This window comes from Siphateles boraxobius, unplaced genomic scaffold (assembly GCF_051911475.1).
Source record: "Siphateles boraxobius isolate OS27281-9 unplaced genomic scaffold, OSU_SipBor_1 20, whole genome shotgun sequence".
Classification (NCBI taxonomy): Eukaryota; Metazoa; Chordata; class Actinopteri; order Cypriniformes; family Leuciscidae; genus Siphateles; species Siphateles boraxobius.
The window spans coordinates 11,546,723-11,560,440 of record NW_027508811.1 but is presented as its reverse complement, the minus strand read 5'-3'; the positions used below and the strand labels follow the sequence as shown (position 1 = coordinate 11,560,440).

Genomic DNA, 13,718 nt, shown 5'->3' with positions numbered 1-13,718 from the left:
TTCCAAGCTATACCACCACGGCTTCCCAAATCCTCATCAGCTGGATGTCCACACTGTTTTTTTTTTGTCCATCTCCCTTGAAAAAGCACAAGAGAATGCATCAAACTGCACCTGGAAGCCTGTAAAGGAAAAAACAAAAGGGAAGAAAGCTTATCTCGCAATCACCAGAATGATATAACCCTCCCATCCCAGAGACTAACGATGGGAGTTTTGCAAAAGTCCTCCAAACACTCCCAAACTCTCACGCCACAGGACACGAGAATGTGTCCTGTTCTGGTACACTGCGCGGCTTTGCACCTCATTTTGTAATGTGATTCATATGTCCAGCACCTTCAGACATATGCATCATGTTCTAAACAAATGCTTGAGGGCATCACGGCATGCATTCTTTTCCTGCTCGAGACAGAATAGCAAACATTTCAGCACTGTACCATATCATTGTGCATCTTCCGACAGACTGTTCCTCCTCCCGCAATGTCCTGTGGATTTTCCACTCTAGCGGTCACAGTGCAAGAAGAAAGCAATTCACATTTCAGAGGGTAGTCAGTCTTGTGTCATCTGTCTTCTCTGTGAGTTCTCTTCATGCATGAGGCTTGGTCGTCGTAGGCCCTTGATGTTTGTACCCCTTTTCTGACAAACATACAATGTTGAAACATTCACTGTTGCCAATCGCCCCTTATTTTAGTGATTTCTTTTTTTTCTGTTCTGTTTTTATTCAGCCTTTTATTCATGAACTGTCATGTTAAAGTTTTATTTTATAATGCACAATATATTGTTCATATAATTTGTTTCTGTTGTTACAATTGAACAAATGTACAAAAATATGTACATTTATCACAAGATGTCCATGGAATACCAAAGTTATGCACCCTGATTTGAAAAGGTGACCCAAACCTATTTTTGACATGCCCATTTTCAAATTGTTACCCATAGAATTTGATCTAATGTGTAATTGGTCCCACTTTTATCATTTTGTTTACATGTGAAATCATAGTTATTATACAACAAACAATGAAGAAAGCATTTTTAGAATATGTTCTATATTTATAGATTTTACTTTTTAAATTCAATTATATAATTAAGCTATACATTATCCCAATACCCATAAATGCATTCGCGAGTGCATACAATTATTACAGCAACTGTACATTTCAGTAAAACTTTTGTAACAGCAGCTCAGTGAAGGCTAACAATATCCATGTATACAAGATGGATTTTTTAAATGAATTTTTTTGTTTGTTTGTTTGTTTGTTTGTTTTTAAATTAAAACAGCCCACTCAAATAATTGTCAGTATTTATGATATTTGTAATAATGACATTTCCATGATACTGATGTTACTCAAAGACTGTTGAAGAAGGCTGGCATCTGAATACTGTTTGGGATGTGTTTTGTTGTTGAAACATCACCATTTGAAACATGTTTCCATTTTAAGTTATTTTTTTATGAATTGCAATATTAGTTTTTAGTTTTTTTTTTTTGTTTGTTTCTGTTCTTCTTGGTGTAGAATTATGTAAAAAAGAAAAAAAAGAAGAAAAAAAAAAGCTGTTTGTCGTTGACAATTGAAATACTTAGAACTCCAACAGGAAAAGTGGGTTCAAGTTCTATAGCGTTTGTCTGTAGTTCACTTGTATATCCTTTTTCAAAGATGCACTGCCACATATTCGTTCCCACTTTGTAGACACAAATAGGCATAAACTGAACTTTAAGACTCCTAAAGCTGTCGGCTCTGAGCTGTCACATGCTATCGATGTACAGTCGTCGAAGAGACAGTGGGCGCTGAGGCACGAACAGAAGGGGTTGAGTGAATTAGACTGTGTTCACTACTTGGCCACAGGTGAGGGTTCAGAGAGAGTCGAAGGAAAAAAGGGGGAAGGGGCACATTAGGGATGCATGTACATATGTAAATGATAAATAGAGACACGTTAACAGAAATGTATTCATTTTCCCCAGGGGAATGTGCATTGTGTATTTAGAATTTGTAAAGCTTGCATCCTCCCATCAGAATCTAAATTGGGTAAAATGAATCTGTGTGTGTTAGCGTCTGTGGAACCTCTAAGCATTTGTTCACTTTTTGTAAAATATTCATCCCACATGACTGAGGAATTTGGGGAGGGGATAAAAAGAGACACATTTGTTTTACATTTGTGTAATATTTAGCTTATGTGTATTGCTCCATTTCTTGTGTACTTAATAAGGTGCTAGAGAAGATAATGAAGAAAGTCCTGGGGAAATCATTTGGACAACAGGGAACATGGGTCCAGGAGCGGTTCCAAAAGATTGTAACCAAAATCCAGAGTTTGTAAAATTTTGATATATGATCAGGAAAATTCAAAACAAAAATGAGGTACAATCTAAAGTGATTGGCACCAAATGTTGCAGTTGTCTTTGCTTGTACATTCTGTTGTACAATCATTTCATATTCTAAACTGGTCAGAGGAAAAAAACAAAAAACTAATTGTGATTTTTAGTCTTGCAAAACTGTATGTAGTTAGATGCTGTGACATCCTAATATTTATCTAATAAATATGTATTCAGATGAAACAACCTTGCAGTGTTTCTGATGTTTCATTTGGTGTGCATTCATAGCTGTGAAAACCACAGGCTTTACAGTTACCGCAAGAAAACAACCACAAAGAACAAAGCAAACAGTTAGTAACCACAGGGATGCAAATGTTTCCTATGGATTAAAAGGCTTCTTCAGCGACTCCAGTTTTTTAAAACAGGTTCACCAGAAAAGTTTTGTTCAGAGTTATGCAGATTACACTTAGTTATCCCAGTAGATAGCTACAGGGGAGTTATTCGTTGAATCATTCACTAAGTGAATTCTTTATAAAAAAATAAAATAAACACTGGGGCCGCATCATGGTAGTTGAACAAACTCAGGGTTACAGGATTAGTTTCAAATTGCAAAACCAAACCAATCAGGCACCAATGAGCTGATCATCAACTTTCTCTTGTCAACATCAGGCTTTGATCCTGAGATCCTTTATAGCTTTATTGATTCTAAAGCTTATCTATATTACCTTCATATATTTATTAAAACCGTGTTTATATAATAATTAATCAAATAAAATGACACATGTGTAATGGATTAAAATTAAGATCCTGTCATTACTCACCGTCATGTCCCTTATCATCGGAACACAAATTAAGATCTTTTTGATGAAGAGCTTGAAAATCAGCGAGAACGATTTGTTCACTGGAAAGATTCATTCAAAAACAAATAGTGCATTCTCAAAGTCGAATCATGCATTAAGCACTAAGTAGCCTAAACTAAAAAGATAAGTAGTCTAGACATACAAATCCTGTGCAATTAAATATCTAGGCCATGGCTTTTCTCGTCATCACAACGCGATTAGACTAGCGCGGAGAAAAGTAACACAACAATGTGAACCATAGATATCATATAGAGACTAGATGCCCTATTGGCCGCTGGGGCGCAAGAAATGCGGCCGCCATATTAAGCAGGTCATACTCCTATTTGCGTTGCATAGCAGCAGTAGATTTCAGAGCACTGTGCAGTATATTCCTGCTCAAATCGGCGGACCATCACTCGGGGATTACTTACACAAGTAAGATTTAACATTACCGAACTATTAGTTGTATTTTGTGAACAAAATATTCAATGTGTCCTGTATCGTAGCTACGTGTATGACCTTTGGAGCAAAAAAAAAACCGCGTAAAAATCAGTTCGGTATTCAGTGAGATATGATTAATTAAATGCGCTGCCAGCTCATTGCACCTGCCAAACAGATTACACTGAGCGGAGCGGGTGACCGGTTTAAGATGGCGGCCCCACGGCTCGCCTGCGCCAATAGGCAGTAGCGGTCGATAGGGCGTCTATCTATATGATGTCTATGATGTGAACAGTTTACATCTGAATATTGATGACCCCCAAAGAGCTTAGAAAGTATGCTAATCAAATCAAAATGAAATACTTCTGTCGACTCGTCAGACCACATGGTGTCGCTGTTGATTTTAACTTGACAATATTATGGCTCTCCTTGCTTTTACCATAGAAGAACATGTTACTGTCACATGACTGTGGCTAAACCTTGGCTTGAACGCTGATTATTGCATCTATTCGTTGATGGGTTTACAACACCACAGCAAGAATGTTACAACTGAAAAATCGTTTGAAATATTGCTCTGTCGCAATCGCTGCAAACCGACTGGTTTCAGGGCCGATGAAGAACCCTGTTGTGTTTATGGACATTGCAGCTGACGGCGAGTCCATTGGAAGAATTATTATTGAGGCAAGTCATGATTTATTAAAGCTGAACAGTACATATAAAGCTATAGTTATTTGTCATGTAACATAAATGCTTAAAACAGAGACTGAGAAGTCGAAATTAATATAAAAGTTGATGGTGCAATGAAAAGAGTGAGGGGAAATTTTATGTTTTTATCAGCATTTGATTCTGTCCTTAATATGGCACATTTTATAAATAATCGTGCACACTTTATTTTAAGATGTCTGTGTTACAGTGTATAATTAACTACATGTACTATAGGGTTAGGGTGTATTTTAGGATTAGTTGCATGTAGGCTAATTATGAACAATTTACAAATAGATAAACTACATGTAACGTAAGAGGGACACGGTAAAATATAAAGTGTTACCAATTATCTTATTATTAAGCATATTATCAATAATAATTGAGGTTGTTGTTAAATATTCTGAATGCCGGTTTTCATATTTTATTTGCAGCTATATGCTGACGCTGTACCCAAAACGGCTGGTAAGCAAACATGGGTTTCATAAAAATAATAATTATTATTATATAACTAATTCATATACGTAGAATGTATAAGAATGTATAGGCCCATCAAAAAATACAAATTAAAATGTACAATAAAAAAAACTATATACAATATAATGTGCAATACTATGCCACAATTTTATATAATAGATCAGTTCTCATGGTTCTTGTTTTTCAGCAAACTTCCGGGCCCTCTGCACAGGAGAGCATGGGTTTGGATACAAGGGTTCAGATTTCCACAGAATCATCCCTGAGTTCATGTGTCAGGTACTATTAGTGCTATTGATCATTTTGCATTGCTTTGTCTGTTTTTTTTTATATATCAATCTTAAAATGCCATATCCCTCTATGTGTTGTTTTCTGTTGGTTACGAGTTATGTTTTGATCCTAAGATTATATAATTATTGATGTTTTGCTGTCAGGGTGGAGATTTCACAAATCATAATGGCACCGGTGGAAAGTCTATTTATGGAAAGAAATTTAGCGATGAGAATTTCAAGCTGAAGCACACAGGACCAGGTGATGTCACTACTGTACTGTCACAGAAATATAGGGGTAAAGCTGATGTTACAGCTTTAGACTACACATGCAATCATACCCATTCATATAATCATTTTGCATTATTCATTCAAATAATAATTTAGCATTTCTGTGTTGATTTTATTGGGGGGGGGGGGGCTGAAGAATGTCAAAAAATAATCAAATGTAAAATGTGTTTGCGGTAACAGGTCTGAGGTTACTATAGTCCCATTGGTACCTCAGAATATTTTATAATGCAATGAAATCTTTATGAATGGAGGACAGTCCAATTCTTTGGAGATCCAACGTCTTTTCAGCTAGACATGGCATCTAGTTCCCCTGGGATCTGATTCAGCACAATTTCATCATTATGAGCCTTTCAGGATGTGCTAAAAACTGCATGTGCACATCTGTTTAAAGCCACAAGGTGGTGGTACGGATCCCTCGGTTGCAGAAACAGATTTTGTAATCTTCAAACAAATGACCTACTTTCTAAGCAGGTCAAAGCCAGCATATTGTAGTGCATTTTTGGTGCCAGGGGGATCCTACACCAGCACAACACCATCTTGATGGATTAATATGGGCAAATAGTGTTGGGTTGTGTAATACATGACTGGATGTAATTGTAGTAGAGCCGTAACTTACCCAACCCAGATGTTGTCTTTCATCCAGAACCCCCTGCTGCTTTTCATACTCTTTTTTTTCTTTTCTTATTCCTTGGTTTTTATTGTGGAACTGTTGATTGTTAGATTTTCCCCGAATCTCTATATCATTCAATTATTTAAAGTGACAAATTTGCTTATATAAAGCATGCAGTAGGTGGTCTGATTCTCTTTCTCTCTCTTTCTTGTTTAGGTGTTCTGTCTATGGCAAACTCTGGGCCCAACACAAATGGATCCCAGTTTTTCATCTGCACTGGAAAAACAGAATGGTATGCTGGTGGAGAGGTGATTTAATTATTACCCATCCCAAGAGTTTTCATCTTTTTATGGGATTAATGTTCCTGACGTTCTCTTTTAGGCTCGATGGCAAGCATGTTGTGTTCGGGCAGGTCAAAGGTGGTATGGACACAGTCTCTCTTATGGAGTCCTATGGCTTACATGATGGAGGAACTGTAAAAAAGATTGTCATTACAGACTGTGGAGAACTCAAGTAACCTGGGAAACATCTGTTCATTTTAATATGATCAAACTTTTTCATGACTGAAACTGCTTATGCATGTGTTTTGAAAAGAAATGATATATTTTTTTTCTACATTTATGTTACCTACCTACTTATTGCCATTTTAATTTGTCAGTCTTTTGATTCATTAAGGTGTTTTATGCTTGCTAAGTAAGCAAAAGACTCAGTAAGTATGGTTATTACTTGCCCCTAGACAAGAGATCTTGCTTATGGGTCAAATACCATAGCCCATCAGCAAATTTATACTGTTAAAGCCATTTTATAAAGGCTATATGGAGATTGTTTATCTTCTAAAAGCTATGCCAGAGAAACCCCAAGAGGTATTTTAAGTAAATAAATGCACATGAAACTGGTTTTGACATATGGAATTTTTTCCAGGATATTTGCATCCTGTGCCCTTTTTTTATGACCCAAGGCTGTTTTTCAAATGAGGGCCGACTACAACTGTAGCAGTATATCTAGTTGCGTGGCATGCTTAAATCTTCCCGAGAATGATCCCAAACCTTTTTTTAGACTCTATCCAGCGACAAGATTTCCTGTCCCCCTAAAGCAGGATATGACATCCTGTTTGGCTACGAAACATCTCCACCTTCTACATTAAACTTTCAGCAAGAATCTTCTGAACACGTTAATACAATAGTTGTGGAGGCACTTGGGAATACGAGTTTGTCAGATGTATTCCATTATAACTGCAGCCAGCTGACATCCACATACCCTGAAATGAAAATGAGCAGTTCATTTTAGACGGTGTGTAGGTGTAGCTTATCACAGTAATGCCTTATGAAAGTAAATTATGAACCTTTGTGGAGACCAGTGCTCTATCCTAAACGAAACCATATGGGGTCTGAAATCGCAACTGATTTGTTTGACTTCTCCGATTGCACTGTTGCTATAGAGACATTCTCATTCCCACTCTGTTTTAGTCTGCATTGTTGCAACAAACTTAATATAATTTGGGTCTCCACCCTCTAGTGAAGTTTAAGGGATTTGGAATGTGTAGACCAATTACTTAAAGTTGGCTTCAAGAGTAAAGCCAGCGCAATTGCCAAGTCCTAACCTTCACATAGAGCGCTCATGTGTTTACAATCATCACAAGTAATTAGGTTGAGTGAAAAAAAAAATACACATCTGTGTCTTCAAACCTGTGCTGTTGCAAAGACCAGGCGACCGCTAAACTTAAAGAAACGCCCCTCGATAAATGATTGTGATGTCAGAATGACAGCTGTTCCCCCATGGCTTCAGACTTTGGTTTTCCATTACACAAGCACCATTCCCAAGGACCATATCTAAATAATTAATCAGTCCATACTGCATTTGCCTGATTCAAAATGGACACAATTTCCCAACACCCAGAGACGGGCCAAAGAATAGGTTATAACCCAAAAAACAGGCTGTATTTATATTTGGACCAAACTTAACAGACATATATCACTGTGTGCTATTACAAGAGATGAAACAGAGTCATGATTCATTTAGTCAATGTTTTAATTGAATAAACTTCTAAAAGCACAGTCTTCAGTTTTTCTAACTAACAAATAAGGCACATATCGGAATGCCGTTTCATGGACACTGAGCTACAGATTTCATCTTGTCTCACATTCTAGTACATTCCATCATCAATGCTTTCTGTAGCTCGGTCCACTCCAATATGATGACAGATATTACAGACATTACAAACAAGAGTGTTAAATCAGTACATTCAGTAAATCTATTAATGGTACTGGATATCCTAGGAGTAAATGGAGGCATTTATTAATAACTAACAATTAGAGAGGTGTATTCTACAAAAGATTTCTTGGCAAGAATTAAACATTAATATTAAATAAGAATACATTGCACAAATTATATTTCTTGATTCATTTAAAAACATGCACATGCAAACTTCAGCCCCACACCAAATTTTTTTTTTTCCATGTGAAGAAAAACATTTTGACATCATTCCTTGACTTGGCAGTAACTGGAGACGGCTAACTAGAGCTCCATTTCATACAGTATGGACCTGAATCACTAACACATTTTGACCATGTAAAAGGTTTGTATGTGCAATTCAGTGTTATGATCAATGACTCGGTTAGTCGTGTCTTTTTGCCGCTGTTTTGCATCTATAAAACCCCTCAGTAAAAAGGCCCTACGACTTACAGTGTGTGAGTCAGTCTCTGCTATGTTAAAAACAGCTGTTTATGGTGATGTTAAAGCGAGTGTTTTAGGTTTCCTATAAATGCAAATCAAACCATTCATGCTATATAGCAGACGCACAACAATCTGAAACAACGTTGAAGCACATGTATGCTCGTAACAGGTAAGGTTACTATATACCAATAACATCTAGAATAACAAAACAAATAAAATGGCTTGTAAGGGCATAATAATTATGTACCAACCTTTGAATAATATTCTATGTAGTCATCAATATTTTCTTCATAGAGTAGCTTCTGTTGCATATTTTATACAAAAAAAGAATTGAATTGTTAAAAAAAGAAAATCCTTCCATAAATATTTCTGTAGGATATAACCAAAGATTATTGTAAAACATCAAAGAAAACCTCCCAGATCTTTTGCATCTCAGGAATTTGCCCTTTTTCACATACAAAGTTTTAATATTGCATCATAACATTTTGAAACAGGTAACTTGATAATGATGGCAATCGAATATATACATAAAACACTACTTTCTTTGTAAGGGAAAACAAACAAACAAAAAAATCTATCAAATTGCTCAAAAATCTTCATTATCTATATTGTTTCCAAAATACACATACCTTTAATAGAAAATAACACGTTTATACTGAAAGTGAGCTATAAAAGTCAAGTATATGTATTTCAAGACAAAAACACATGCGCAAAAAAGCACTTTGTATAGTTTTAAATGCGTGGACACTATCAATACCACAAGCTCTGTCTTTCATTCAATATAACAGAAATCAACAGGGGAAGTTCATTTACACAAATCAGCAAAACTCAGGGCTGTTATCTTTTTTTAGTCATGTATATAGTGCAATGCAACTATTTTGCAATAGTAAAGCAAATTTAATAATTAGGCCTTGATCTAGTGGTGCATTCAGTCATCTGTTCAGGCATACAGAAATGACAATAAATGGAATTGATCCCAAAACTGCAAGGAAATTATTATGTGTAGACTACCAGCTATGGGTGGGTGATCAGCAATGATTATGATGAATCCACAGTAATAGTTTATTTCACTGGTTATTTTCATTACGGTGTTTATCAAAAAGCAGAGTAACTCATTCCAGCCTAAATGAGGCCTGAAGTAAACCTTGGCGTGTAAGAATGTACGCACAGTGAAGCCATTAGCAACACCGGCAAAAACACAGTAACCATGAAATAAAGGGTCTCAGAAACAATGACGACGTCCAAAGAAGAAAGCAGCGACTTACACAAACAGCCTTGCTTTTTATCTAACAGTGATGTAATTATTGACTGCTTGGCAGTTTTTACGCCTTAAATTTCCCGTCAGAAAATCAAAAGTAGAATTAGCTGGTTTATATTGTCAGACATCTAATCGGCTCTGTAATTCTTCAGCATCATTCATGACATCCTCTAGCGAAAAATCCAGATTTTTTTCAAAACCAAACTGTGTTAAGGCACTAGACGTTCCCTTCAGAGAAGATTCATATCGATCTGAGTTTATTCTAATAAATGAAACATGAACTAATATTCAACACAAAATATGTGGACTCCAAAGATAAGTAAACAATTATACACATTGTATTTACCATGTAAATGTGTTTAACTTCATATGTACATCTAGGATTAACAACGCAACGTCAATTCTCACAATATCCATCTGCAACTTCCCACCGGAACACGTAAAGCTACATTTATTGTTCAATAATCCAGGGTCACACTCAAATATGATTGTTTAGTACATTGTGTGAGCCATAATAAGAGGTAACGGCACATAGATGAGATCTTGTACACACTTACTTCCATACAAATATTAACAAGCTCCTATCATAATTCTCTAAGTAATACGTCTCAGTCCAAAACGTCTTCTGACCAAATCAAATGTACCCAAAATTTTGTCTCATTACATCTCAAAAAAACTCTTTAGCATTACTTACTTTGTCCTTCTTTTCCCTTTACAACTAATATATACGTCCACTCAGATAGAAAATGCTTCCCAAAAATCACAGTTTAAACAGGGTGTAATTCATCAGTTATGTTTGCAGCTAATGTATAAACATAAACATATGGGGTTACGCAAAAAAGACATTTAAAATTTAAGTTTTCATTCTGAAATATGATCAGAATGATTGTGTAAACAGCAGAATTTGTTTTTAATGAAACATTTTAGTGCAATGGTCAAATTCAACATTCTCAAAAATAAAGGTTCTTTTTGCGTCGATGGTTCCATGAAGGACCTTTCTACTGCACAAACGGTTTTTCAGATGAATCAAATGTTCTTCACGTAAAAAAAAAAAAAAGGTTATTTTTAGAACTGTTCAATGAAATGTTCTACTATGGCATTGCTATGCAAACCCCCTTTTGGAACCTTTATTTTTAAGAGCGAAAGAATGAATCGTTTGGAATTTAAAAATGAATGAGCAGTGTTCATATAAGACGCATCTATTTCATCTGAGATGTGTCATCCAAACACTCTTTATCCTGAGGCAAATATCTCAGCGAAAGAACAGGCGTTATGTTTTTGAATGCTTGCACATGGACTGAAAAGCTCACCCCTGACCCCTGTACCAAAACACTTTATAAGACGTTTGAAGTAGTTCTCTGGCAACAAATGTCGACATACATGATCACATTTCAAAGAACCGTGATGATCAGCAAGTCGTGGCTTTGTTTCGATCATCCACACAATTCGTTCAATTTTGCGACAATAATGCGAAGGAACTGATGAGTGCATAAGCTGCAATGGTTTTGCATAGTTGCCAACAACTCGATTCAAATGTTCTGGGTGCCACCAAGTCTGCTTTTAGCCAACCTGACAAAAATATCTCGCATTTGGCAATTCACTACCTGACGCGCTAAATCGAAGCTTTAGTTCTATTCTACAGTAGTTTCTAATGGCAAGAGGTGGGGTTAAACAATACCTGTCCAGATATAAACACAGATGAAATTATCCCAGTTTAGTTAATTAAATTGCACTACGATACGATATACAAACATAAATAAATATTTGACAAAAGCTAGGGATGGAAAATCCATTATCCCTCTGTTAATTCACAGTTAACATGATGTGCTATTGACCCAAAAACTCTGCAAAGGCACTCTGGGCCCTTGTTCGACTAACGCAACACCTTTAGTGCTCGGCACATCCTCAAAGTTCACTTGGTAGGGAGAATGAAGGGAGAGTCTGTAAACACACAATCAGGGGACGCAATGGTGAGGTAATCCACTGCATCCCGTACGGATAGAAATACTGTTCCAAACATATTCAATTGTCCATTATACACAATAAATGCGTCGCATGCTGCTGATACACAAAGCTGTTACTAGCGTTAGAGATATTTACATGAATATTTTGGCACTTTTCACTTTTTCTGGAGCGCTTGGTAGGAGAAGTGTTGGGAAAGGGGGGAGACGATATTGGGATCCTCCTTATTGCACACGGCGGCAGTAGTAGCCCAGGACTTTGCACTTCTCGCACAGATGCTGCGGGTGCTCCTTACTCTGGTCGGAAACGTCCAGGCCATCGGGTTTCTCTAAAGGACGCTGAGAGGAGCAGAACATTTGATTCATACTTTGAGCGCATGTGTATTTCTGTCCACAACATCAGTCAGGTTGAAACTGGAGATTTCTTTTAGCATTTGGCTAGACTCTTTGGTGATATGGTTTTGGAGACGAAGTATCAGGATCTCGAATGTCCAAGTCTAAAACCACAATGGACCAACCACAGGGGTGTGTCAGAAATTTGTTTAGGACCATTATCAAGAGCCAATTCATCCTTGTTGTGTTTTTAATGCTTGCCAGCAGTACATGTTTTGTTATTAATACTTCATTTAATTTTTTCCCTCAATTATTTTGCGTACAGGAAGATTCCAAGTAATTTTTAGATGCCTATAGGTTTCCATCGCTCAGGACGACAACCAGGGAGGGAAGACTCTATACTGAATCTTTGTCTTGGACGCGACGCAAAAGACACTGAGAACGTGTGCGAGCCAAATCTTTTTGGCTGTTGATCACAAATAATACTTCTGCAATTATTTGTTTTCCCACCCATTGCTTTTGGAAGATCGTTTTACAATTTTGTTATTCTTTCCTGTTCGTCTGTTGCGCTCCGTGAATTACGGAAAACCAGGTTACGACGGGCCATTGGGAGGAGACAGCACTGTGACCCAAGGGAGTGTTTGCTCGAGAGCCAAAAGCTTTTCTGAATGATAATGAGAGGAAATGTCTAATACCTCTGTGAATTAATAATTTGGCAACAGTGGCCTGATGCTCCAAATAAGCAGAAGGAATTCCTGCCAAAACCGAAAAAGCGCAGGACTTTATATAATACCTCTGTTCCATGTCTGCTCTCATACTGTAAAGATGTCAGCCGTGTACCCTGTGCATGTCGTTAAGTATGAGAATGATAAAAGCAGGGATCTCCGGACGCCTGCTTCTTGAGCACATTCTGGCACAGGTCTGACTTTTTTATACAGCAGTGTGGCATTGGCACTACTAATATACTTTCACTTAATCATCCATCGGGAATTACTGGAGATATAAAATACTTTACGGCGTACGATCTGGAGTATTGAGCGATTTCCATACAGCACGATATGGAAGAATGATTTCCATTGTGAGAGAACAATAAAAAACTGATTTTTTTATATGTTTGCTTGGGTTACTGGGAAAGAGGGCCAGCTGCAAACCCTTAAAGGCATTTTGATGTATATTGCAGTGACCTGCCCTTCTCACACGCTTACTGCAGGAAACATGTTAAGTCGGTGAGATTGAAATGCTAAAGAATTTGCTTGTCAGAGGGGAATTAGCCATAATACTCTGGAAGAGCTGGCCATCTCAACAGCAGGTTCCTTCGGTACAACGACCGCTAATGCGTTTGGATGCAAAACTACTTGTAGGGAAGGTAATTTCAATGAATGCTTCCCTACCGAGAGCTGCTAAAACATGTCCATTTGCATGCTTACTTGCCTAGAACTGTGTAGTGACTCTTTAAAAGCAAGGTTAACCAGTGAGGCTGCCGAATGATGCTTTCTATTCTTGCCTTATTATGTATGCTGCAAAATAATTACCTAAAAATATACTTCATGTGGAAATATCTAAATTAATTG

General features: G+C 37.0%; 2 protein-coding genes across 2 annotated transcripts in view; one reads left to right on the top strand and one right to left on the bottom strand.

Annotated features, from left to right (window-relative positions):
- Positions 1-4,021: 4,021 nt before the first annotated feature.
- ppifa (peptidylprolyl isomerase Fa) lies at positions 4,022-6,818 on the top strand. Its single transcript, XM_077236785.1, has 6 exons — positions 4,022-4,257; positions 4,713-4,743; positions 4,943-5,031; positions 5,187-5,283; positions 6,139-6,214; positions 6,304-6,818. Exons 1-6 carry the CDS (start codon positions 4,117-4,119, stop codon positions 6,437-6,439), a joined length of 570 nt encoding a protein of 189 aa, XP_077092900.1. The 5' UTR covers positions 4,022-4,116; the 3' UTR covers positions 6,440-6,818.
- A 1,114-nt stretch (positions 6,819-7,932) lies between these two features.
- The window catches only part of zcchc24 (zinc finger, CCHC domain containing 24), a 40,892-nt gene continuing 35,106 nt past the window's right edge, over positions 7,933-13,718 (bottom strand). The window contains exon 4 of the mRNA XM_077236784.1: positions 7,933-12,153. Coding sequence (XP_077092899.1) covers positions 12,040-12,153 — 114 coding nt within the window. The 3' untranslated portion in view covers positions 7,933-12,039. The remainder of the gene's footprint in view (positions 12,154-13,718) is intronic.

Coding starts and splice junctions, on each gene's coding strand:
- ppifa (XM_077236785.1), top strand. CDS start 4,117: ATGTTACAACTGAAAAATCGTTTGAAATATTGCTCTGTCGCAATCGCT. Junction 4,258..4,712: donor TTGGAAGAATTATTATTGAG/GCAAGTCATGAT, acceptor TTTTATTTGCAG/CTATATGCTGACGCTGTACC. Junction 5,284..6,138: donor GCTGAAGCACACAGGACCAG/GTGATGTCACTA, acceptor TTTCTTGTTTAG/GTGTTCTGTCTATGGCAAAC.